Source organism: Leuciscus leuciscus (genome assembly GCF_965113295.1).
Source record: "Leuciscus leuciscus genome assembly, chromosome: 20".
Classification (NCBI taxonomy): Eukaryota; Metazoa; Chordata; class Actinopteri; order Cypriniformes; family Leuciscidae; genus Leuciscus; species Leuciscus leuciscus.
Genome location: NC_138744.1, coordinates 22,377,683 through 22,402,874, shown reverse-complemented (window position 1 = coordinate 22,402,874; position 25,192 = coordinate 22,377,683). Strand labels below are relative to the sequence as shown.

Genomic DNA, 25,192 nt, shown 5'->3' with positions numbered 1-25,192 from the left:
ACATCAGAAAGCACTAATGGCTCGATCAGGTTTGTCCTCTCAGGGCGCAGCCAGGCCCGAGATCTAAGACTAAAGAATCCTGTCTCGCTTGCTCAACCTGTTACTGAAGGAAGGGTTAAAGAACAAAAAAGAAAAATACACAGAGGACTAGAAGGGAGACAAGAGGGAGAGAAAGAGATCTCTTAAGATGTCAGTCTGACTGAGGGAAATGGACACAGATAAATCCAGGTATCTACTGAGGAAGACTTGTCACGAGAGTCAATGTGTGTGTGTGTTTGTGTGTGTGTGTGGTCGGTTAAGTATAATGTCTGAAATAAGAATCACATCTAAATTGAGATTTACTGTAAATCTGCTTACGCTGCAGATTTTCACTTATTGATGTAAATGGCACTTAAATTACTTGTATATTTTTTTTTCTAAATGATGTGTTACTGTGTGTTTATGTACAGTATATGCCATGGTATGCTTGTAAGACAGATGTGAATTTGTAAACATATGTGGATGTGAATGGTGGTGTGTGCGTGTTCGTACGTACTTTCAAGTACGTATTTTCAATAGATCGCTGATGATAATCTTGTCAAGGTGAGCGGAATTGGTGTATTGCCAAAAAGTGATGTCAAACGTAGGCTGACTTTTTATGATCTTTTTATGATCTTTCTCAGAACATGTGTGTGCGAGTCTTATGAATCACACACTAGTCTAATGAATTTCTTGCCCATGAGATTCGTGCATGGGTAAATATGACTCACCTGAGTTACAGAGAAGTGTGAATCAGACATAGTAAGGGTGTGCATGTTTATAAACTTTAATGTGTCTGTCCATGTCAGAGTCGCTTGCAAATTTAGTACTGATGAGAGTGTTTGAGTGTTTGTGTATAGTGTGTGTGTGTGGTTGTCGGTAAACCCTACACTTAAGTCCCCACAAAGATGGCAGTATACGAAATCCTTGACCTTGACATTTTTTGGCCTCCATGAGTAAAACGCCTTATTAATCATCCTAAGTGATGTTCTTTGAAAACGTAAAAATGCAGAAAGTTTTCTTTGATGGGGAGGGGTAGTGTAGGGGATGGACTATAAGTTTGTAGAAACATCATTGTCTATGGAATGTCCCCATGAAACATGAAAACCTAACGTCTGTGTGTGTGTGTGTGTGTGTGTGTGTTTAACACTATATTTACTTAGAATTTGGGGACAAATTTGTCCCCAGAAGTGAGCTAAACCTCAATTGTAAAAACAAGACATGCATAAAATAATAATAATAATAATAATTCATTTAACTATATATAAAAACAACAGAAGTCATCATTAGCTCAATTTAAAAACAATAGATGTCAATGGAAAAATGATAAACCCACCATTATAGAAAAACAAGTGTGTTATTTGGAGATTTAAAGGTCACTGCTGCAGTGGGCTTCGGAAGTCTGATATCAGTTGTTTCCAGTTGTGGTTTACAGTTTTGTATGCACTGTTATGCCTTATATTATGCACAGGGATAAATGAAGCATAGCATGACTTTTTTTTTTCTGTAATCACTCAATGCTGCTACTACTTTCTGATTTCTTGCTTTCCCTGTTTATTCTTTCACCATCTTTAATCTTATTCTCGTTCAAGTGTTAAGCTATTAATCCTCTTATTGTAATCTTATCTGTGCACATTAGTAATCCATCAAAAGGACCGGAACTGAGCAATGTCATGGCCCCAGAGGAAACTGCCCTCGGTGATAGGAGTGATAGACAGAGGGAGGAAGACAAAGAGGCAGACGTTCCGGATGGAGTTATTGCAGTACCACCAGTCAGCCAGCGGAGGGCACAAGAGAAACACAGATCCCACACTATAGGCCACCAGGTACTAAATTCATAACTCTAAGTCAGCACTGAATCATGTTTGCCATATGAAGATGCTTTTATATAAAATAACTTGCATTGCATTTTGGATCAAAAACGTGACGATTAAAAATAGAAAATAATTTGTATTGTGTTACTACTGTCCTGATATCATAATGAAGAAAAAAAGCCTCATTAAAAAGAGGAATTTTTTGTAAAGAAAAAAATCTAAGTACTTGGGCATATTTTATTGTTAAAAAAAATCTCTTGTCAAGCAATACGCATATATTATGTATATAAGTAAAACACAAAAAAGGACATATAATATCATAAAGTGGACACCAAAAACCGGGGGGTTAGGGTTAGGGTTAGGGTTAGGGTTAGGGTTAGGGACCGTGGCTGTGTGTCAAGGTCAATAAGGCTCTTAAAATATGAATTAAAAATGTTTTTACATAAAAAGGTTAGTTCAGATTTTATGTAAAATATCATGTGGTGCAACCTCTCAATATGGAGGACCAAATTATTCTAAATTAAATCATTATCATCATTATCTAAACTTTTTACCTTATCAAGAAATGTGTAAATAATGTTCAAGTTGTAAGGAAATTATTTTATTTATTTATTTTAATAGTAGGCTTATATTGTAGCCTCTGTTTTTTTTTTTTGCCTACCATCGTCAGAGCTCATTTCCCAGTACATTCAGCATCTGGCTCATATTCGCGATCTCAAACATTTTCTCAAAACTATCATTTTTAACATCTTCAAAATCAATATTTTTTAACGCTGACAGCTTCTTTACCAGATCCACCATCAAGTGACAGTGACACTAATATTTTATCGCGTTCAGTACTTGCTCTGCAGTAAGTCGTTGAGCCATACTTTTTTACTTACGATGCTTCCTATTCTTTTGTTTTTTTTAAACATCACTTCATCATTGTGTTCATTCATACACAATGATGTGTATCGTATATGTGTATATTGCCTCCTTGTGGATTAAAAGTGAACTGCACTTATTCAGTCATCAAAGATTCAATTGTTGTTGTGCAGAAAAATATACTTATACAGTTACACACCTGTTAAATTTTTATAAAAATTCTGCATTCTTTTATCATTTTTTTTTCTTGTTATATTGTTTATAATGAATTGATTGGTTGATGTCTAATTGAGGGTATACATGACGTCCTGGGTCACTGAAGACCCGAGGTATGCGTTTAAGGGTTAAACTAGATTTTTTTCTTTATTTAGGACACAATTATTTATCATTGAGCACTGTATCAGCATCTGTGGTCCATGGCCATGGGAATCAAATGACCTTGACCTTGGAGTTGCTGGAACCCTCCAGGTGCCCTGAAACACAAATTCAGGCCGAAGTCTTAATAAAACACAAATGCCCACTGCTTTCAACATAGTGACGCTCACATATTCAGAAGTTCGGAGAAACAGCCGTACGTGTGTCCTCAAGTGATTTAACCATTTAGAACATGAAACAATGTCCTTTGTTGGTCATGTAATTGTATTAACCAATCAATGTCCTCTGCGTATTTAGGGCTATGAGGAATGCTTCTACTCTTCTACTTCTACTTGTAAATGTTGTTGTTTTAGTAAAGGATGTCACTACAAAATATTATTCAGGCTTTGGTTGATTGCTGCTGGTAATTCAGCTTGTCACATATCAATTTTTGCATTGTCAGAAAAAGAAGCGGAGGTCATCTGTGGACTTTTCTACCATGAGCAAGGGAACATCTGCAATTGTGAAGACCAGAGGTGCATTAAAGCAGGCGCTTTTCAGCCAGGGAGTGTCTGACAAAAACAGCACATCGGAGGTAATTCATTTTTTGCCTAAATTGGGTATGGATGTAGGAGGTACGTTTTCGGTATTTGTACTAAACACTTTTTTTTTTCTATTACATTTCTGTTCTTTCTCTCTCTCTCTCTACAGGGGCAGGTGGATGCACTGAAACAAGTTCTGGACTCTTTCAACATACCTGCTGACCTGAGGTGGACATGGGGAGAGGGAGGTACTGAAAGAACACTGGAAAAGAGCTGGACTGATATAGTGCACTCTCATGAGGTATGGATGGATGGGAGAGAGAGGGAACTAGAGGGAATTGGGAGAAAGATTTATATTCAGCCCCTAAAGGGACATGTTGATGGGAAAATTTCAGATGGGGGGTAAAAATAATTTCAATGCTTTGCGTTCTCTCCAAGACGCTCTCATGACAATTCGTAACTATTATACATTTTAGCGAATTGGTTGCTAATTTGGATGAATTTGTACTTTTTGTATGATCTGCTTATGCCACACAGATGGTTAGGCCTACGTACGTATTTATGAATTTAGGGGTTGGGATTAGGAGTGTACCTTCATGCTTACGTTTTTTTATTTTTTTATATAATCATGTTTTTGTATCAATCACATCATATGAATTCATACGAAATCACTACCTCAAGTTTTCTCATGAGATAGAGTTGGTTATCTAGCTAAACTTTTGCGTTCTCCAAGAAACTTTGCGTTCACTCATAAAACATTTGCATTCTCTCGTAAACCTTTTGCGCTAGCCTGAGAAAAACTGCATTTGCTCGCACAACTTTTGTGATGGAAATAATATGTGGTGGAAGGAAAAACTCAAGGTACATTAAAGCTACACTGTGTAATTTTTTAAGTTGATTCTAAGCAAAAAATACTTTGTTCTTTCAAAATGATATATGCTCATTTATGTGTAATTACTTCTACCATCTAATCAAGTATTCTCGAAAGCGTAGAATCTGCCATTTAGAATACATACGAGCGAGTCGCTCGAATGGAGGCAGCCATTGCGCCTCCATCTTGAAAATACATTAGCCAAAGAGGGACATACCTGGAAATTCAAGCTTCGCCTTTCGCATTTTGACACTCAGTGGCACCGTGACGAATGCGAGGGGGAGATTACTCGCGACTACCGGCAGATTTGAATTAATACGGCCACCGTAGGAGTTAAAAAGCCCTCGGAATGGGAGGGGCTAGAAAGTAATATTCAGCATACCGCCACCTACTGTACAGGAGTGTGTAACATGATGTTCTCATATTCTACTCATCAACCCTGTGTCTTTAAGAAATTTAAATAGTGTCTTCCCGGTGATTCTTATCCCCTCTCCCTCTCCTTCTGTTCCCAGTATCCCTATTACTTTTACCTTTACAGTACAAACACATAAAAAAGTGGTATTTTAAATTTGCACAGATAGTGCTGACGTGCATAGTGTGCACCACTGAGTTTACTGAGACACCGACGTGCTAATAAACAGTATATTTCTACTGTTTCACTACAGTTGATGCGCTGAGCAGCCATATTAGATTCTGAAGTTGGGGTTGTTGCACTTCCCCCTAGTTTCCCAGTCGCAACTTTTGACTACTGGGAACTAGGAACTAGGAATTTATCTCTTCTTAGGACAAATGGAGTGCACCATTAGAAAATTAAAAGGCATAATGTTTGCGAAGCAGGTTGGGTGATTGATGATGACTGCCAAAAGTTAATAAAATGCAGTGGATAAAAACTTGAGTGGGCAGAACAGAGAAGAAAGACATCAGAAGTATGTTGATTGTATGGTGGAGGATTAATGGCATTCTCTTTTTCTTTGTCTTTGTAGTTTATGTCAAAAACCCAGCGACACCAACAGGAGGCGCTGTGGGAGCTTCTTAATACTGAGCTTAACTTCATCAACAAACTCACTATTTTCAAAGAAGTATGTAATAACATTGCAGTTATTTTTTTTATTAAGGATTTATTACAGTTTATTTGATCAGATATAGACAATTAATTCACAATAACAACATGCATCAGAAAAATAATATATTTATGGTGTGCAGGATATTCTTTAACACGTTGTTCCTTAGTCCTTTTTATATAAATGATGCATGTACAACAGATGCTAAAGTTTTGGCTAATGCATATACTCATTTCGCACAGGTCGTGCTGGCAGCACTGTCACACTGTCATGGATACGGATTCCTTCAGGAAGTATGTACATCTTGTCTAATCTTTCACAAAGTATTTACGTGGAAACTCTTTTTCTGTATTGACCTTCTAGAGTTACATACTCAGCAGATCTTAATAGTAAGCAGACTGACTGCATAAGCATGACGGCAGAAGTGCGGTCAAATAATGTGCTGTTCACTCATTCTGTTCATTCAATATAATCTGGAGCATTACCGGTGATGTCACAACTGGAAACATTTTGAGCGGACCAGATGGAAAATGATTTTGCTCTGTCGTAGAGCGTGTGGGCGATAGCACCTATGTCTGTGGCAATCATCTGAATCAATTCATCTTTTTCCATTTCTTTCTTTCTTTCTTTCTTTCTTTCTTTCTTTCTTTCTTTCTTTCTTTCTTTCTTTCTTTCTTTCTTTCTTTCTTTCTTTCTTTTTCTTTCTTTCTTTCTTTCTTAGGTCAGCCCCACAATGCTCTTTTCCAATCTTCCTTCTATCCTTGAGGCACATCGACTCTTTTGGCATGAAGTGATGTATCCAATGTTACAAGAAGTCCGTCTCACTGGACGACCTTTCGACCCTCTGAAACTTGAGGCTGGATGTTTGCAGGTATGATAAAACTGTTGTTCATTAAATTAGAAGTAATAAAGCTAAAAACAGATCTACCTTTGCTATCACCTAATACCCTTTTTTTTCTTTCTCCCTCATTTTTTTAAAATCTCTTCCAGTTTCCTGAGCGCTTTCCTGCATACTTTGAATACTGTTGGGAAGGGGAGAGAAATGTAGAGTTTGCACGCAGACAGCTTGACACAAACCCACACTTTCACGCCTATCTTACGGTACAGCAAATCATATTCATATGTTAAAAGCAAAGAATTATTCAATTAAAAAAATTATAATGCAAATAAAGCAATAGTAAAGGGTTGATTTTCTGAGTATAACTGAGCCTTTGGAGCCTTTTGACTTTGACAAAATTCCAGTTCCAACAATTCCAAACAAAGCCAAATCAACTACAGCCGTCTCATTTATCCTAGCACAAAATAAATCAATGCTTTTAAACAAACTGGTTCAGTGAATGATTCAACAACTCCCTCATTTAACAGCCACTTGGTTCGTTCCTGAATAAATCAGTAGTTAGCTCCAGCCAATAGGTGGCAACAAGTTCTTCCTGAATGAGTAATTGAATGATCTGTTCAACTGATTCATTCAAAAACACTTGGGGTGCTTCTCAATATTTAAATGGATGCTTCCTCGTTTCCTCGCTCCTCCGTCTTCCAGCCCGTGACCAGGAAACCAATCGAATTCAGCCATCTTGAAGGACATCTCAATTCTCTAATTGCACCTCAAGGAGGCAAGGAACGAGGAGTGAGGAAGCTTCCTGAGGAGTCATGAGAGAGGATACAGAGGTGTATCCTTCCCTCGCATCCTAAAGGGGTGGAGCTAAGACAGGAGGATAGGAAGCGTCTAGGTGTGTTCGACCTGAAGTGACACTGTGCGCCTACTGCCACATACTGGTTTAACGATGTAAATGCAGAAAGGGTCACTGAAAAATGCCTGAAATGTGCAAACACGGACAGACGGAACTCTGCAGAGTTCAGCTCCAAGCCCAATTAAACACACATAAATCAGCTAATAAAGGAATACTAGAAACATCCAGACAGGAGTGTTGAGGCAAGTTGGAATTCATAGCAAGTTGGAGCTATAGACTCTGCAAGACAGAGGCCTTCCAGGGCCAAATTTGGACACCCCTGATTTAGCCAATCGATTTGAGATGGGTTTAATGTTAATGTGTACAATGCTGTCTTTTTTTTTTCCACTGATGTATTTCAGTGAAATTTATAAATCTTAAAGGTGGCATTTAAAGGGGGGAAAACATTAAAAGGAAACTTGATAATAGCTTATGCAAAAAAAACTTTATTTTTTTTTATCTGAAGCTAAATTAAGGCTGGAAAAAAATATCATATATAGACATAAGAATTGGGTGGAGAGGTGTGAATTTGTTTTCCACATTTCGAATGAACTGTTTACCACACCAAGTTCCCCTGTCAATGTTTTTGTACCAGTGGACAGTATGCAGAGTGAGCAGGCTAGAAATGACTGTAAGATCGCCTGCCTTTGTGGTGGTTTGACTGTAGTGGTTGATTAGGGAGCGAGTTATTTACTGAAGGGTACATAGTAGAAAAAACTGCACATTAAGTCCAATTTTTTTTTTTATTAACCTTATCTTTAATTGACTAGTTGTACTTAGACCAAAATATAGAATGTCAAAGAACAGAACTACACCACACTATTAAAGTTAACACGCTAGTTTGTGATATGATCATGGGTATAAAAAGAAATATGACTTCAGATGCACAATTCATACCACAGATGCAAATAAGCCATAGATTACAATCAAATATTTTGCATGAACATAAATGCAATGCATGATGGTCCTTATTATCTTGATGTAATCTGTTCTGCAGTGGGTGGAGAATCATCCACAGTGTGGGCGAATGAGACTCGGCGACATGCAGGCCAAAGCACACCAGAGAATAACCAAATATCATCTTTTGCTGAAAGCTATTCTGAAGACCACACAAAACCTCCCCACCCAAATCGCACTTGAGAGAATGGTGAGACTGTGACACAATGGTGATGAATCACATCATATACTGTAAATTTCATTTTGTACTGTGTAAAACAAATACAAAGTGCATAATATTTTTAATGGTAAAAAAAAAAAAGTATTGTCATTTATGTAGACATAATATTATCTGAAAATTAAGTTAAAATCTAATTTATTAGTATAGTGCTTTCACAAAAAAATAGGCCCTTGGTCTAAACCAATATTTTCACAGACCCCTAGCACTACTCTGAGCCCAGAAAACACCTGATATAAATTATGATATATTGTTGCTTTCGGGTGGAAATCTCGTATCTCCATATTTCGTCTTTTTTTCAATTATAAATCATTACTATCTGTCTCCCTTTATGTCTGTCTGTGGGTTTAGCAAATATCTAACCAATGAAAAGTATTGAGTAGGGCTTGTGACTAAACCTTGTAACTCCATTCGATCCTCTGTAAAACCTCATAACTCCACCCCGCCTCTATCGTGAATGAAGTGCCACATGCAGTTTGGACTGTCTCTGCTTGTTCCCTTTCGAAGTGGACCTCAATAGTGTGTCTGGTTTGAGGATAGATGGAACGATATCAGCTTGACTGGTGTCTGAAGCATGTGTACCAACATAACAACTTCATTGGCTGATGGCAGTCCATGAAATCACTAGCAGAGCGCCCGAAAGAATAAGAGGGCACCTGCAATATAGGTCATCAGCTTTTTTTTGTCTTCAGGAGACGTTTGTTTGTGTTAGCACGTGTGAATGCAACTATCATGGTTAAGCACTCAAGCAAGCGTTTCAGGAAGTGTGTGCCTCCGTGTCCCAGGTTTTTGACACCTGAGGACACACAAGACCTGTGTGTTATGTGTTCGGGTGAGGAGCACGTGCGTTAAGTTCTCAAGAGATCTGAATGCACCCATTATTAGAGATGCTCAATGAGTAAGCTCTGTTCGCACTTGGCCCTATTCTCGAGGGATGCGGGACAAGCGTCTGAGCCCCACGGCATGGGCCCCACGGTAGCTGAGGCACAGCGGAGACCGTAGTTGTGGGGATTACAAGTCGAGCTGGCTGGGGATTTCAAGAAAGGTATGTCTCACTTGCGTTCCTCAACCACTGGCTCGAGCGATCAGGATCACTGACTACTGGATCAGGACGTACTCGCTCTTGACTCTTCGGATCCAGCAGATAGCATGTTGCTGGTGCCATTCAGCCAGGAGGAGACGGATGTAGTTGAAGAGGGCAAAGATACAGCTTTTAGTGAGCTCTCTCAGCCTACCAGCCCCGCAGACGAGGAATTGCTGGATGTAATGGCCTGGTTTAGGGGCACGAGAGACAGGAAGCCGCTCGTGGGAGACTCGACGGATGGTTCCTGTCATAACCGTCCCACTCCAATGAGCCTTCCGTTTTTTCTCGAACACTACGCTGAGGTGGAGAAGTCATGGAAGAGGCCATATTCAGCTCGCATCTATCCATTTCAGCATTCGAACTATTTGAGTGTTGAGGGATTGAGTGAGTGGGGATATGTGAGGATGCATCCTATTGAAGGAGACGCTTACAGGCTATCTCTCTCAGGCTGATGCATCCTCTTTTAAGGCTCCGTCCCTGCAGCCTGAGCCGTTGCGGACCACCTCACGCTTGAATGAGAATGGCCGTGCACAGAATGAACGTGCTGCAGGCATACCAGGCAGATATGCGTAAGGATTTGGATCAGCGGCAGGGACTGTCCCCTGAAGTGGTCGCTGAGCTACACCGCACTACGGATTGGGCCACCAAACAAACAGACACTGATATTGGTCATTCAATGGCGGCGAGAGACATCTGTGGTTGAACTTGGCGGACATCAAAGTGAAAGAGAAAAAGCTTTTTTTTTTTTTTTTTGAAAAGTAAGGTTTCCGCCTGAGAGCAACAATATAAAACTGCATGTCTACTAAGTTCAAAAGAGACCACATTTAACTGATGAAATTTCAGGATTTTGGAAAGTGATTAGAACACTAAAATATATAAGAAATATATAAGAATATATAAAGAACTTTAATAATTGTTTGCAATAATTATGTATTTATTTACAGTGCTGCTGTCATTAAACCAATAAAGGGGACAAATAAAAATACAATTGAAGAATGGAATAGAATAAAAATAGAAGCACTTTCAGTAGTTGGTATTAATAATATAATATACTAGTGCAAAGTGCCTGTGCAAAATCAGTTTTTGTGTGTGTTTTTAGTAATTGTTGATTCGGTGTGTTTGAGTGCTCATTGTTACAATTACACAGCAAAAGTTCAGTGACATTTTTATTTGTGCATGGTAGAAAGCAATACTGACATAATGACATACAATAAATATGGAAAATTGAACTACACGATTGAGGGAGCAGGCTACACAGTGAACTCCGAGAAAACACTACGCTTGAGCAAACAGTTTGTGAATAGGCTACTACAAATGATGGCCGTGAAAGAGACTGTGAACGCATTGAATAGGATATGTTTAGTTGGTGAATAGCATAGGCTACTATTACACATTAGCGATAACGTTAAGCGCACCAGAATAAAATATAATATTCAGAAATAAACAGTGTAGCTGACTTACAGATAACTTAACATCCACAAATGAATAAGCGCGTCGATTCAGGGAGCAGGCTACACAGTGAACTCCGAGAAAACGCTACTTAAGCTCCACTGCTTTCTTCGACCCTCTCTGTCTCTGGTCCTGCGCTGTGCTCCTCACTCAGTGTCAGTGTGAGAGGGGGAGGGGCCTCTGATCCTGCGCTTTGCTCACTCAAGGCTTGTTCGACTTGAACCGCCGCTGCACAGACCGATCGGTGAATGACATCAAAGTACCGCGAGAGCGAATAGAAAGTAGACGGCTCCTTATGCTTTTGAATTGCTCGCGCGGTACTTTGATGTCATAAACTGATCGGTCTGTGCAGCGCAGGTTCAAGTTGAACAAGCCTTCAGTGTCAGTGTGAGAGGGGGAGTGGCCAGCGGCTAGAGAGGCAAAAGCCGATGTGTGCTTCTTTTACCGATATATTTAACTATATCTTTTGCATTTATAATCCAAACAACGCCAAACTTGGCACTGCACTTACTCGTGACCGTAGCGAGACACCTGTCAAGTATGAAATCCATCGGACTAACGGTTCGAGAGATATGCGAATAACAGACACACACACACACAGTTCCACTTCAGGGAGCAGGCTACACAGTGAACTTGACGATTCAGGGTGCAGGCTACACAGTGAACTTGACGATTCAGGGTGCAGGCTACACAGTGAACTCCGAAAAAACGCTACGCTTGAGCAAACAGTTTGTGAATAGGCTACTACAAATGATGGCCGTGAATAAAATATAATATTCATAAGTAAACAGTGTAGCTGACTTAATGTTTAGCTGACAAAGTGTTTATGTCAGAATGATTTTTTTAAACCACAACCTTCTAAGTGCTTCTTTTACCGATATATTTACCGATATCTTTTGCATTTTTAATCCAAACAACGTCAAACGTGGCACTGCACTTACTCGTGCCCGTAGCGAGACACCTGTCAAGTTTGAAATCCATCGGACTAACGGTTTGAGAGATATGCGAATAACAGACATACAGACAGACAGACACACAGAGAGACAGACTGAAGTTTCTGTAATTTATAGATAGATTATGTGTGAAATATCCCACCACCAAAAAAGAAAAATAGAAAATTCAAACTCTTGAGCTGCATCGCCTTTTTATTATCCTTGTAATCTCTGTCTCTCTATACCTCTCTCTCTCTCTCTCTCTCTCTCTCTCGAAAATAAATATGCTTGAACAGTCTTTATTCTATCATTGAAGTTAAAGATAAAGATCTGCACTCTGTTTTTCTCACTCACTGCCTCTCTCTGTCCTGTAGTTGAAGAGTGTCAATCATTTTCTGGAATCTATCAATGACTATATGCATCTGAAACAAGAACTTTCTGTTGCTGCTCAAAGGATAGAGGGATACAAGATAGAAGGTCTGAGTGAAGAAATGGACAAGGTAAACAAAAGATACAATGTTAGAGCAATGTTTGCTTTAAAAAGAAAAAAGCCTAACAAAGAGATCTCACCCACAGCATGTTCGTGAGTTGTGCTGCTTTGATTTGACAAGTCCGATGAGGGGGGTTGGACCAAATGTCGTACGGAGGCTATTACTGGAAGAAACTTTGAAAGTCAGAGTAAGAAAGGACAACAAGGCAAGTGACAAGACAAACAAGATGAATATGATTATGATGTTGCCTATTAATTGTATTTGCCTCAGAATTTCAACATTCTTTTCTGGTTATGTTAGGAGCTTGTGGTTCTGCTCTTCACTGATGTGTTGTTGATGACCAAAACACAGAAGAAATCAGACAAACTGAAGGTAGTGCGCCCCCCTCTGTCTCTGGAGAGAATACACTGCATTCAGCTCAAAGATGGCTGTGAGTGTGTCCACAACTTCCTACTGTATATAATAATTCCATAATCCTTACCTCACCTGAAACTTCAGTCATAGTTTACATACAGGAAATTAACTGAAATTGTAGTTGCAATAGTCTTCCCTTCCCTATTGTGACATATGTTCGAGTGAAACTGCTTCTCCGACAAGAAAAAATGTAGGGCGGGACTTGATTTTGCCCATCAGGAATTGATTGGATCATTGGATGGTTGTGGTTTTCTATTGGTCGATCTCATGCGAGTGACAGGTTGCCCCGCCCTCACACCAGTAAACACATCATCAGAGAGATGTTGCTGCAATAGAAGTTATTTTGATAAAGGGCACATTAATTTAAAAAAATAATAATGATGTGCACAGATAAATGTTGTTCATGGTGACTTTAAAACAGTGGTTCTCAACTCCAGTCCTCGGGACCCGCTGCTCTGCACATTTTGTATGTCTCTCTTATCTGACACACTCAGTTCAGTTCATGGAGTCTCTCCTAATGAGCTAATGATCTGGTTCAGGTGTGTTAAATAAGGGAGACATACAAAATGTGCAGAGCAGTGGGTCCCGAGGACTGGAGTTGAGAACCACTGCTTTAAAACACAACAAAATGCAAAGTGGATTTCAAAATAGGTGAAACAAAAATCAATACAGAAAATTCCTTTATATTAAAACAGTAAATTGGGCCTTCGTGACTTCTCTCTGAGTGCATACCATATACATTCACAATCTGGAATTTAAAATTTAACGTGATTTAAAAAATAAAAATAATTTTAAGTCCAGAAATAAGCATAAAGTTTAAGGATTAAAAATCATTTTTATAGTTTTTAAAGTTTTTTTTTAGGTCCCTAAGCAAATAAGCAAATTTGTGACATTGATCACTCAAAGGTCAGTTTTCTTAAAGTAATAATCATGATGGCACAAAAAGCTGCAGGAGCATCAACTGAAACGAGAACCAATTTTTATTATTTTAATATTCTGTGCTAGTTAATAATTTTTATAATAAGTCATGATGTACAAAATAATTTATGTAAGGTATCACTCATATTTCACAGTTTGCTAAATAAATGTTTAGTTAGATACCATGCATAAATTTAAGAGGCAAAATTCTTTTAGAGATACAAATATATGTATATACATTAACAAATCAAATGTCAAATATTACAACCTAAAATCTGTAGAAAATGCACAAAGACACAGAATACATTACATATAACCAGTCAGCATTAACATGCACACTGATTTTTATATAAGATTTTATATAATTTAGCATACTGTTCTTAGCATGTCAGGGCTCAGATTGGCATATTACTTGATAAGCTGGTTTCTAATTAGGCTTTTTGAATCAGAGAAAGACTCAACCTAAGGTGTGTCAAATACCTGCTTATGCAAATCCTGGTACTTGTCACAAAAGAAGAACATTTATTATGTTTACGCAATTGTGAATTCAAACATGCAAATGACCTGCATGGAATCTACTTATAACCTCAAGGAAAATTGATTGGAACTTCAAGTTGTAATAATGTTTTTGTAAATATTTATTATAGGGTACTACATTGATTCTCACTCTATTTCTGTTGCTCTGTCTGGTAGATTCGTTTGTGCTGGTGGAGGTTGGTGATCTTGGTTGTTCTGTCAGTGTGAACTTCTTGTCCACACCCAGTCCAGACCACTGCGCGTCATGGGTGTCTGCTCTGCGTGAGACACAGGTACTCGTAGCAAACACACTCAATATCAAACACCAGTGTGACAGGGTGTGCAAGCCCAACCCTGAAAAACTGACTTTTGTTATTTCTAAATGAATGCATTGAACTTTCTACTTTTGGCACTTTCCACGAATAGGACACAAAATGAGGCTGGAAAATGTTCAAATATGAAGATTTTTCTTTTGAACAAATTCGGAAAATGCTGATCAATGCCGATTTGAAAAAACATACAAATGACATTAAAAAAAATTGTACTTGGGGGAAATCATGCGGTAAATAGGGGTGTGTGTGTGTATAATGCGGTAAACAGGTCATGCTTATATTACGCTGCATTTGCGTTGTGTTTGAAAATTAAAATGAGTTCATTTCTGAGGGGAAAAACATGGGCTTTGTGCCAGTAATGTTTTTTTAAGAAGTAACTGGAGTGGACACTAAAGTGTTTCATGGAAAGTGCCTATTATATACCATAATGCACCTGTGTAGTATTTAAGATTGTGAAAAGAATACTGAATCAGAAAGTCAAACGTAGTTGAATAGTTTGTAATTATAACTGATTCTTGTTGATATTCTTAGGCAGCATTAGAGATTTTGAGGAGAAATGAGACCAACAAAACCCTGAACACCACAAGACAGGCAGAGTTAGTTGGATCAGAGAGACCTCCCATTCGGAATGAACTGGCTGACAAAGTCATAGAGGATCCTGGTGGCCAGTCAGATAGTGACAGATCTGATAGTGATTTTGAGTCTCTAAACAGATTAAGTTATCAAAGACGCACTTCTGAGACAGATGTGGAGACAGACGTGGAGCAAAGTAAAGTTCAACAGCCGGCAGAGGATAAAAACTCTCCACGTGTCGGTCATCGAAATGATCAGAGCAAATCAGCTCATGAAGAAGTTGTGGGAAAGACTGATTCAGCTGGATTTAAAACTAAGGAAGGGAGAACCAGGCAGTGGGAAGAGGAAGAGGTCCCATTTATAAATGAAAGGCGAGTTACATGGAAACATGGACAACAGCCATCTTCAAACTCTAATGAAATCACACAACAGGACTTACTTGTGACGAATGGACACTCGCTGATGCCAGGTGGACATGTGGAGAAAAATGGCACTCCTAGCCAATCCATGCCAAGCACTTCTTCATCCATCAAGCCTCCAGTAACTACACTGACATGTAGTGCAAGTGTAGAAACAGAGAAACCACATCTGAATCCATATGATGACTCTCAAGGAATCAAGAAGAATTCTTTGTGCAGCCAACCAGAAGATGACGATGGTTTCCTCACAGACTCAGGGAGGTTCATCAGGATCATGAAGTCTCCCCGCTTACGGAGGAAGCATCCGAAAAATTTGCAACCATCTATCCACCCTGATAGTTCCAAGAAAGCTGCGAATGGATTGGAGCTTCCTCCCAATACAGACTCCAATGGGAACCAAAGAAGAGCATCCAACCCTTGCGTTAAACCCCAGGATTCGCACAGAGTGCTAAAGCTGGGATTTCTAAAAAACAACCATGAAACGTTATGGAATGTTCCTGAAAAGAGATCCTCGCAAGATCCTGAGACGCTCTCTGAACCTGAGCAGACGCCTGATGGGAACCGTCAAACAAAACCCAAACTAAAGACACAGAGGAGCGCCTCCATCCCGGAGATCAGCTCCTTTCACAGACGCAGTCCCTCACCGCCACCAGACGCCGACCAGCTTCACCCTTCTCCGCTCCAGCACCTGCTGCAGAGGGCTAAGGAACGGGAAAAGGATCGTGCACTGGGAAAAAGAGTGGGAAAGACAAAAGAGAGGACTTCTTCTCCAAAGAATTCTCCTACTATCTCCGTCTCTCCGTCACCATCGGCCAGTGAGGGAGAGAGAGAGGCAGAAGGAGAGAAATCTGCAGGACCCAGTATGATATCCACACACGAATGGAGAGAAGGAAACGTGGATGGAAGTGAGGATGAGAAAGACGGGTGAGTCTACATGCATCACTATTGCTACAGAACACACAATCTAAGTTTGACAGTAATGAACTGTTTTTAATGGGGTCAAAAGATGAAGAATCACATTTTTCTTGATCTTATGAGATAAAACTATGAAACCATCAGATGGTGACTTGTCATGCAAAAAATGTTTGAAGGGGCACAGGTTGCACTGGGTATTTTTGATTAAATTAACAGTTGTAATTTATAATAGAATATTATAGAATCTATTTAAAGCCACACTAAGTAGAAATTGTGTTTTTGTCAAACAGCGACCCCTAGAGTCGCTGTGGAATACTTGCACTGTCGTAAATATATTATATTATATTATATTATATTATAACATTTGTACATGATTGCAGCTAAATCACAAGTAAATAGTCTATAGTCTAGGCCTACTGTATAATTTAATTTGTGTTGTTTTTATTGGAATGTAAACATTACAAAATGCCAGATAACTTCAATTAAGTTAAATGTACGTCGCATTATTTCATAACATTGGCCGTTATGATGTCATTAGACATGATTATTGCAATTTATCATAATAGTTTGCAAATTGTGCTCGTTTACACTATTTACAACCTCTACGTTAGGCTTATTTATGATAATTATGTGAGATATTGAAAGCTGTTCTCATGATAATCGCAGGAATCAACGTCAACAGCGTCATCTGATATCCCTCAGGACTACGTGATAAATACACCTCACAACACCTGAGTTCAGCTGGCAAACTAATTCGTGAGGCATAGCTATCTGATTTATCAAAACGATTCCATTTACACCTGGTCACATAAATGTATTTTTGCGAAACGGATTTAAATTCGATCTTCAATTCTTGCGCTTTATGCAGATTTAATGGAGTGCACGTCACCGAAAGCAACAGATATGAGCTGCATTTTATAGATCATCAGCTAAAATTTCAAAATCAAAGACCGCAATAAGAGAGAGCAGTAACAGCCCTGGTAAGATCATTTCGTTTCTTTACTTTTAATGATGAAGATTGTGTGTTAAGCGTCTGCGACTTACTTCACTTTGATTTGCGATAGTTTGCACGTTGGCTTGATGCAGTTGCTCATCTGCGGTGATGCGTGTTCCAGCGTCATATCTGGATATAACATAATAGCCTATACAACGCTCTCACACGTTTTTTTTTAATTTTTTATTTTTTATTTTTGGGAGGAGTACAATTTACATATGTGGTTTCAAAAACCATATGCATTTACACTTGTCCAGTTTCGTCTGGAATGCGTCTCAGATCTCCTCCTGAAGTGGTTTGAGGGATCGGATTCAAATGCGTTTCGGAGGGCATTTAAACCTGGAATTTTCACGATCGGATAGCTATCCGATCTGAGAAAATGCATGAAGTGGCCAGGTGTAAACAACCCCCATGACAAAAACATACGCACGAAAGCCGAAAACAAACGCTGGTTGGCCTCTCACGTCCAAATTTGACGAAGTGGTGGGGGAAGTGACGTATGCCGTAAAGCAGTCGAATTTTGTAGTTCTTTTTGTGCTCTTGTTACTACCCGAACACCGAAGTTACATAGTGCCAGTAAAAGCGATACAGACCCTGTCAGGCTATGGCAGACGTGTCATTCAACCTATTGTAAGTCGATGTACCATCACAAGGATCTTGGAAATATATTATGAAGGTTGAAAAGTTACATAGTGTCGCTTTAACATTATATTTATAATTTGTATAATTTATATAATTTTAATATTTTTAAAACTACATGGAAAGTAAGCATAGCTGCAAAAGAGAGGGTTGAAAATAATGAGAAAAATTAAATTAAATGAAATTACATTATTACATTACTTTAAATTGAAACTTTACCAACAAACCTCAAGGAAGAAATAATATGCAAACTTTTTGATAAATATATGCATAAATATACATATTTATGTAAATATACATATAGGACTCCTATAAACTCTAACAGCATCTGTCACGGCACTAAGTTTAAAACACCACTTTGAATGTGTTTATGCATGTGTAATTTTTTTTTACTTAAGATATAAATATTTTTCCTCCTAAATTAAACCCAGAAATAACCCTTACTGCCCAGTGGAAAATCAATCATTTTCATTTTAAGTGTATTTGTTCCATTTGTTAGATATGACTGTAGAGAGACTTCACTGCACTGCGGAACTTGACAGTTTCATGTGCGTTATTTCTTCTCTCTGCCCACACACAATTCATCTGTGTACTGTTACATAAGATTCTCTCTAATTATTACACTACCGTTCAAAAGTTTGGGGTCAGTAAGATTTTTAATGTTTTTAAAAGAAGTATCTTCTGCTCACCAAGGCTGCATTTATTTGATTAAAAATACAAACAAAAACAGTAATATTGTGAAATATTATTACAATTTAAAACAGCTGTTTTCTATGTGAATATACAGTAAAGTGTAATTTATTCCTGTGATCAAAGCTGAATTTCAGCATCATTACTCCCGTCTTCAGTGTCACATGATCCTTCAGAAATCATTCTAATATGATGATTTGATGCTCAAGAAACATTTATGATTATTATCAATGTTGAAAACAGTTTTTTACATTTTTATTTCATGATGCTATGATGAATAGAAAGTTCAAAAGAACAGCATTTATCTGAAATCTAAAGCTTTTGTAACATTAAACACTACCGTTCAAAAGTTTGAGGTCAGTAAGAATTTTTATTTTATTTTTTGGGGAAATAAATAAAATAAATCAATACTTTTATTCATCAAGGATGAGTTAAACTGATCAAAAGTTACAGTAAAGACATTTATAATGTTAGAAAATATTCTATTTTAAATAAATGCTGTTCTTTTGAACTTTCTATTCATCAAAGAATTTTGGAAAAAAATTGTACACAACTGTTTTCAACATTGATAATAATAATGAATGTTTATTGAGCATCAAAGCATCATATTAGAATGATTTCTGAAGGATCATGTGACACTGAAGACTGGAGTAATGATGCTGAAAATTCAGCTTTCATCTGAGGAATAAATTACAGTTTAAAATATATTAAAATAGAAAACACTCATTTTAAATTGTCATAATATTTCACAATATTACTGTTTTTATTTATTTATTTTTTATCAAATAAATGCAGCCTTAGTGAGCAGAAGATACTTCTTTTAAAAACATTAAAAAATCTTACTGACCCCAAACTTTTGAATGGTAGTGTATATTCAAACCTTCGCTGGAAATTGTAAGATAATTCTACCACATCATTGTTCTAAAATTTTACTGAAGTATATATATCTCTCATAATAGTACAGTTAGTTCTTCATAAGGACCATTAGGAGTCAGGCTTCCCCTGAAAACAGAATTACACATCATACAGATGCAATACACATTATAATGCATTTCTTTAATAGGTCATTTAAAACGTTATGTAATGCTCAGAACAGATCAGAAGTTAATGTACAGTACATTCAAATACATTATAACACATGAATTAAGCTTCATGACATTTCTAACTATTTGAATGTACTTTGTGCTTTCTATTCATGGTTTTCAATTAGGGGTCTGTGGGCCCCTCAGGGTCTTTGAAGGTAGGCTAACGGGGGGTCTGTAAAAATATCTTTAAAAATGTTCATGACATTTCAAAATTTTAATAAACGCTACTTTATGGTCTGATTAGCATTATATGGTGTCAAAATATGAATTTCTTTTAACTCTTTCCCCACCATTGACGGAAATTTCCGTCATTTGTGAGACAACACTTCCCCCCCACTGACAGAATTTTCCGGCTTTCAGTGTTTTCATTGTTTTACTGTAGGGGGCGCTATTACACGTCTCCTGAAAGAGTACACAGGATCGCCTGGTCAAAACACAAGCAAAAACGAGCTTTCTCATTTGTAATCAAATGCATATGTAAAATTACTCCATCATCAACATTAAACAGCACATACATCAAAACTGCCTAACGTTACCGAATGAAATGTCGACCCAGAACCCAGAACGACTGTGCAAGCATTGAGGGTGTTGATGTTGTGATCATTGTTCTGAATCCGATCTGGATAATCATTGACAAAAGCGTGATTTTCTCAGTTTTTTGCCCAAAATGTTGCTTTTTTTAATGATACTTACACTATAAAAAATGTCTAACCTCTCCAAGTCAAAAATTTCTAGTGACTGGTCACATCTAAATTTTTTAATTGGCCCAAGTGTAATTCTTGTTGCAATAGTCTGTTAACATTGGCTCAATGAGAAATAATACGTCAGACTAATTGAAAAATTTAGATGTAACCAGTCACTAGAAATTTTTGACTTGGGGATGTAATTTTTTTTTACAGTGTACCCACATCCAAGTGTTGATTAAAAAAAGTGTAAAACGGATTTTTGGTTTATTTGTTTGTTTAAAAACAGAGGTTCTGTTGTTCTTTCTTTTTATATATTGCATGTTCAGATATTCATACAACAAAATATTATTGGGGCCATGAACATTTTGTGAAAATGGTCCCAAAAAAAAAAAAAAAAACGGGTAGGGAGAGACATAAAAAAAATAAAAAAAATAAAAAAGTATTATATAGGCTAATGTTATATATAATCATGTTTATTTTTTTACTTTTTTTTTTTTTTACTTTTCTCCGCCACTGTTTTTTTTTTTTTAAAGTTGCCAGCCACTGCAAATGTTTTTGATAATTTTCACAAAAAATGTTCATGGCTTCCGGAATATTTTGTTGTATGAATATCTGAACATGCAATAAAGCCTATCAAAAGAAAGAACAGAGCCTCTTCTTTTAAACAACAACAACAACAACCGTTTTATTTCTAGCTTCATGCATTTTTTATCAACACTTGAATGTGGGTAAGTTTCATTAAAAAAAAGGCTAAATTTTAACACAAAGCGGCGAAAATCACATTTACAACATGCATAAGCAATGCTTTTATCACTTGTTTCTGATACTTTTTTGTTGTCTGTGTTTTGATCAGGAGATTCTGTCCTCTTTCAGGAGACGTGTAATAGCGCCCCCTACCGTATAACAGTGAAACATGGAAAGCCGGAAAATTCCGTCACTGGCATGGAAAGAGTTAATATTAATGAAATGTATTAATTTATTCATTAATTTATACCTCATAATTTATCAACCATATTTTTACCTATTACCATTTTGCCAAAAATGACATTTTACCAGGGAAATAACAATAACCATTACTCTTTCGAAGACATTAACCCATTAATCCCTGTTCTCTCCCTTGTGGCAGAAATGTCATGGAGGGCGTCAGTGTTGACTGGCCAGGCTGGTGTTTTGACGATGAGGAGGTTTTCGGTTTTGAGGACTTTGATGATGAAGACTGGTTTGATCCAATTCTGACCATAAATGAGCTTCACAGGTCAGAGACGAAAAGATCAGAGCGGCAAGATGAAACAGAATGGAGTGAAGTGTAGCTTTAAGTGGTCTAGTATGTAGATTTAGCGTAGGCTTGCCTTCTTGAATTGTGTGAAAAGTGTTTGCAGAAATGTAATATATAATGGTTCTGCGGTGTTGTTGAATGATTATGTAGCATGACTATTACAGTCAAATATTTTTGAGTGATACCTATATATACACACAGTCTTCACATTTTTTATGAAAAAATGATTAACATTGTGTCTACTGTATAGTTATAATTATATTTACCGAAATGTAATTGTGTACAGAATTGTTGTGTACATTTTTTCTTGTATAGCAATTTTAAGAAACTGCATTTAAGAAACCTGTTTGTAAAACTGTGCACACAAAAAAAAGAATTAAATTAAAACATGCGAAATAAAGTACGGTTTCAGTTTATTGTAATTTATTTACATAGATTTCACATTTATATTTGAAAATATATTTGCACCGAAATTAGTTTATACAAAATGTAGGCTATACATTTAGGCTAAATGCCGATAATATATTTACAGTTTAAATGGACTGCTACAATCGTCTGCATTTAAAATGCACACATTAACATAAAGTAACACACAGGCATTTTTTTAAAAATCCATAAAAACAACACACACAAAAAAACACAAATTTACACACACACTGATTTGGGATCTCCAACACAAGGTTCAGTCATCTTTGCCTTGCTCCTTTGTCTCTGCTCTCGTTCAGTGGTGGTCTGATGGACGATGGTTTCCATCGCTGGGTAAAGCAGGATCATCTTCTTCTGTAAGGAGGAATAAATGGGATGAATATGAGATATAAATAATTACAATCTATTTTAAACTGAAACTGAAAGTATATCAGACTCAGTATACTGCATAAATGAATGGGCATGAATTGCATTATTAAATCAAGACTTGATACTGAAACGTACCCTGCGATAGTTTCTGTACATCTGGAACAAAACCAGGAATATCACCAAGAACAAAAATCCTAATCCCATCACCATGGCGGTTTTATTGCCAGGACTTGACTTTCCATTCTTTAGAGCACCTGTAGAAATGAACAAAACAGAGAATTAATGAAAATGTAGGGCTTCTAATTCTGAGTCCAATCATGATTCTATAAAATAAAAATAAAAATATATATATTATATATATCTGCTCTACCTACCCATAATGGGAAATTGATAAGTCACGTTCCCCAGAGCTCCTTGTTTCCCATAGTACCGACACATCCATTCACCAGCATGTTTCTCAGTCACTTGTTGAATCCTGAAGCTCTTTGTCTTCCGAACAGAGGTCACCGTTTGAGTGTCGTTTGGTCCATAAGTTACACGGAACCATTCATAGTAAGTGTTCTGGTCGGACTTGCTAAGATGGCAGGTCAGGGTCACGGGTCCGTTACCACTGGATGCTGAGGAGCTCAAAACTACACAGACAAAAAATACAAAAAAAATCAGCATTCAGCAAATTCAGAAATCCACAGATCAGAAGTTATGAGGAGATTAAGCCCACTTTGATGATCAAAGGCTAATTAAAAAATAACTCATTCAGGTATATAATATTTTTTTACACAGTGTGAATTGATAAAAAAAAAAGAACAGCAGTTCATATGTATGTTCATTTATATGTTCATAGGCCTTTTGTCTCTTTTTGTAAAGCCAAGTTGATAAAAGTTTAAAAGGTTTAGCTGACAAACTACTTCGCTCATCCTGGAGTATTCTGAGTGATTCCACTCACCTCGAGCAACAACTAGCTCCATCCTTCTCTGTACTTTAATTCCCTCTCTTTTCAATCCCTTCATCCTTCCTGAGCACGTATACATCCCTTCATCTCCATCCTCCACTGTCTGTATAGTGGCAGACGCTGTGGACCCAAGAGGCCAGTCGAAAGATGCAGGGAGAGGACGAGGAGACTCGGTTCTGTTCCAGGTCACAGTGTTTGGGATCAGACCATCAGTAAACAGGCAGGGCAAGGAGACGGAGGAACCCACAGCGGCGTACAACACTGAAGAGTTGTCCTGAGGGGTGGCGATTCCTGGAGAGGGAACAGAGAAGGTGAATGAGCCACTCCTGTAGAAGTTATTAATAAAAGAAGCCAGCGTTTAAAACAAACACTCACCTTTGACCTGTAGGTCTGCGGTTGCTTCTACTTCCACACCTTTGTGTAAAACCTGACAGGTCCAGATTCCTGCATCTCTTTGAGACACATTAGAGAGGCTGGTTGTACTTATAATATGGCCGTTTCTTTTCCAGCTAACTCTTACAAATGATGTTGTAGGACTAACATCGCACATTGCCTCCGTACTTGAGCCCTCAACCACAACTGCTGGAGAAAATGACGCTGTGAAGAAAGAGAAAATCTTACTGATAAGGTTATTTCCAATGGCTTATAAAAGAAGAAGTGACAAATTCTTGGTTGTTTGTGTCTGTTACCTCTTATAACCCTGAGCATGATGACCTTCACCATCCGAGTCTTTCCCTCAACCTCACAGACGTACTTTCCTCCATCTTCAATTGTCGTTCGAGCGATGTGAAGGCTGTAATCGCCCTTTCCAAAGTTGGGAACGGGGCAGGTAGCACGTGGTTGGTCTCTAACCGGACGAAACTCTAACCCACTCTTCTCTCGACGCCAAACTGTCTTCAGTGAACTAGGAAATTGAGAAAAAAGAGCAAGACTTAAAAATGGTCATCCTCTTGTGCTAATTGATTGTCAGGTCTAGGATGGATGGATGGATGGATGGATGGATGGATGGATGGATGGATGGATGGATGGATGGATGGATGGATGATTGGATGGATGGATGGATGGATGGATGGATGATTGTATGATTGTATGATTGAATGGATGGATGGCTGGATGTGTGGATGTGTGGATGGATGGATGGATGGATGGATGGATGGATGGATGGATGATTGATCGTGTGATTGGATGGATGGATGGATGGATGAGATGTTCTTACTCTCCGATCATCCGGCTCCAGTAGACTGCAGTGGGATATGAGAGCATAGAGAAATCATCCACACATGGCAGAACTGCTACAGAACCATGAGCCACCAACACTTCACGTTCCAGACACTGACCACCTGCAGAACACAGAAAGATTGCACATTAAAATCTACAAGACGAAAGAATATATTAAATAACAATGATTAAACAACATTTCAATGATTCACGTCCTCTATCATGACCGCTCACCTTCAAAAACCAGCGCTAACCCCAGAACAATCATAAACGGTGTCATATCTTCTAATCTTCTTGTTGTTACTTTCCAAAAAAAGAAAAGGCAAACCCTCATGCGTTGAATCCTCTTTCTCAGCTAACGTCTGCCGGCTCCGGTTTTTGTTCTTGTA

General features: G+C 37.9%; 2 protein-coding genes across 4 annotated transcripts; one reads left to right on the top strand and one right to left on the bottom strand.

The window, feature by feature from the left end:
• Positions 1-98: 98 nt before the first annotated feature.
• On the top strand, positions 99-22,444 carry plekhg6 (pleckstrin homology domain containing, family G (with RhoGef domain) member 6). 3 transcript variants are annotated; one of them, XM_082150266.1, is made up of 16 exons: positions 99-228; positions 1,658-1,844; positions 3,514-3,645; positions 3,762-3,893; positions 5,447-5,542; positions 5,767-5,817; positions 6,246-6,395; positions 6,515-6,625; positions 8,252-8,401; positions 12,268-12,393; positions 12,470-12,589; positions 12,685-12,814; positions 14,410-14,525; positions 15,096-16,480; positions 18,604-18,652; positions 21,692-21,827. In XM_082150266.1, exons 1-15 carry the CDS (start codon positions 209-211, stop codon positions 18,641-18,643), a joined length of 2,946 nt encoding a protein of 981 aa, XP_082006392.1. In that variant the 5' UTR covers positions 99-208; the 3' UTR covers positions 18,644-18,652; positions 21,692-21,827. The 3 variants fall into 3 exon arrangements, with proteins under 3 accessions (XP_082006392.1, XP_082006391.1, XP_082006393.1); XM_082150265.1 differs by lacking the exon at positions 18,604-18,652 and having other exon boundaries at positions 21,692-22,444; XM_082150267.1 differs by lacking the exons at positions 18,604-18,652; positions 21,692-21,827 and adding an exon at positions 21,419-21,533.
• lag3 (lymphocyte activating 3) lies at positions 22,243-25,192 on the bottom strand. Its single transcript, XM_082150388.1, has 8 exons — positions 25,038-25,192; positions 24,802-24,925; positions 24,275-24,489; positions 23,961-24,182; positions 23,580-23,876; positions 23,011-23,268; positions 22,772-22,890; positions 22,243-22,621 (listed from the first exon to the last, which is right to left on the bottom strand). The coding sequence occupies exons 1-8, from the start codon at positions 25,135-25,137 to the stop codon at positions 22,487-22,489; spliced, it is 1,470 nt and encodes a 489-aa protein (XP_082006514.1). The 5' UTR covers positions 25,138-25,192; the 3' UTR covers positions 22,243-22,486.

Excerpts from the sequence above, each read along its gene's own strand:
- plekhg6 (XM_082150265.1), top strand. The coding sequence starts at position 209 with ATGGACACAGATAAATCCAG. Across the intron at positions 3,646-3,761 it reads ACAAAAACAGCACATCGGAG|GGGCAGGTGGATGCACTGAA; the intron begins GTAATTCATTTT and ends CTCTCTCTACAG. Across the intron at positions 12,815-14,409 it reads CATTCAGCTCAAAGATGGCT|ATTCGTTTGTGCTGGTGGAG; the intron begins GTGAGTGTGTCC and ends TCTGTCTGGTAG.
- lag3 (XM_082150388.1), bottom strand. The coding sequence starts at position 25,137 with ATGAGGGTTTGCCTTTTCTTTTTTTGGAAAGTAACAACAAGAAGATTA. Across the intron at positions 24,490-24,801 it reads TGGAGCCGGATGATCGGAGA|TTCACTGAAGACAGTTTGGC; the intron begins GTAAGAACATCT and ends TCAATTTCCTAG. Across the intron at positions 23,877-23,960 it reads CGCAGACCTACAGGTCAAAG|GAATCGCCACCCCTCAGGAC; the intron begins GTGAGTGTTTGT and ends TTCCCTCTCCAG.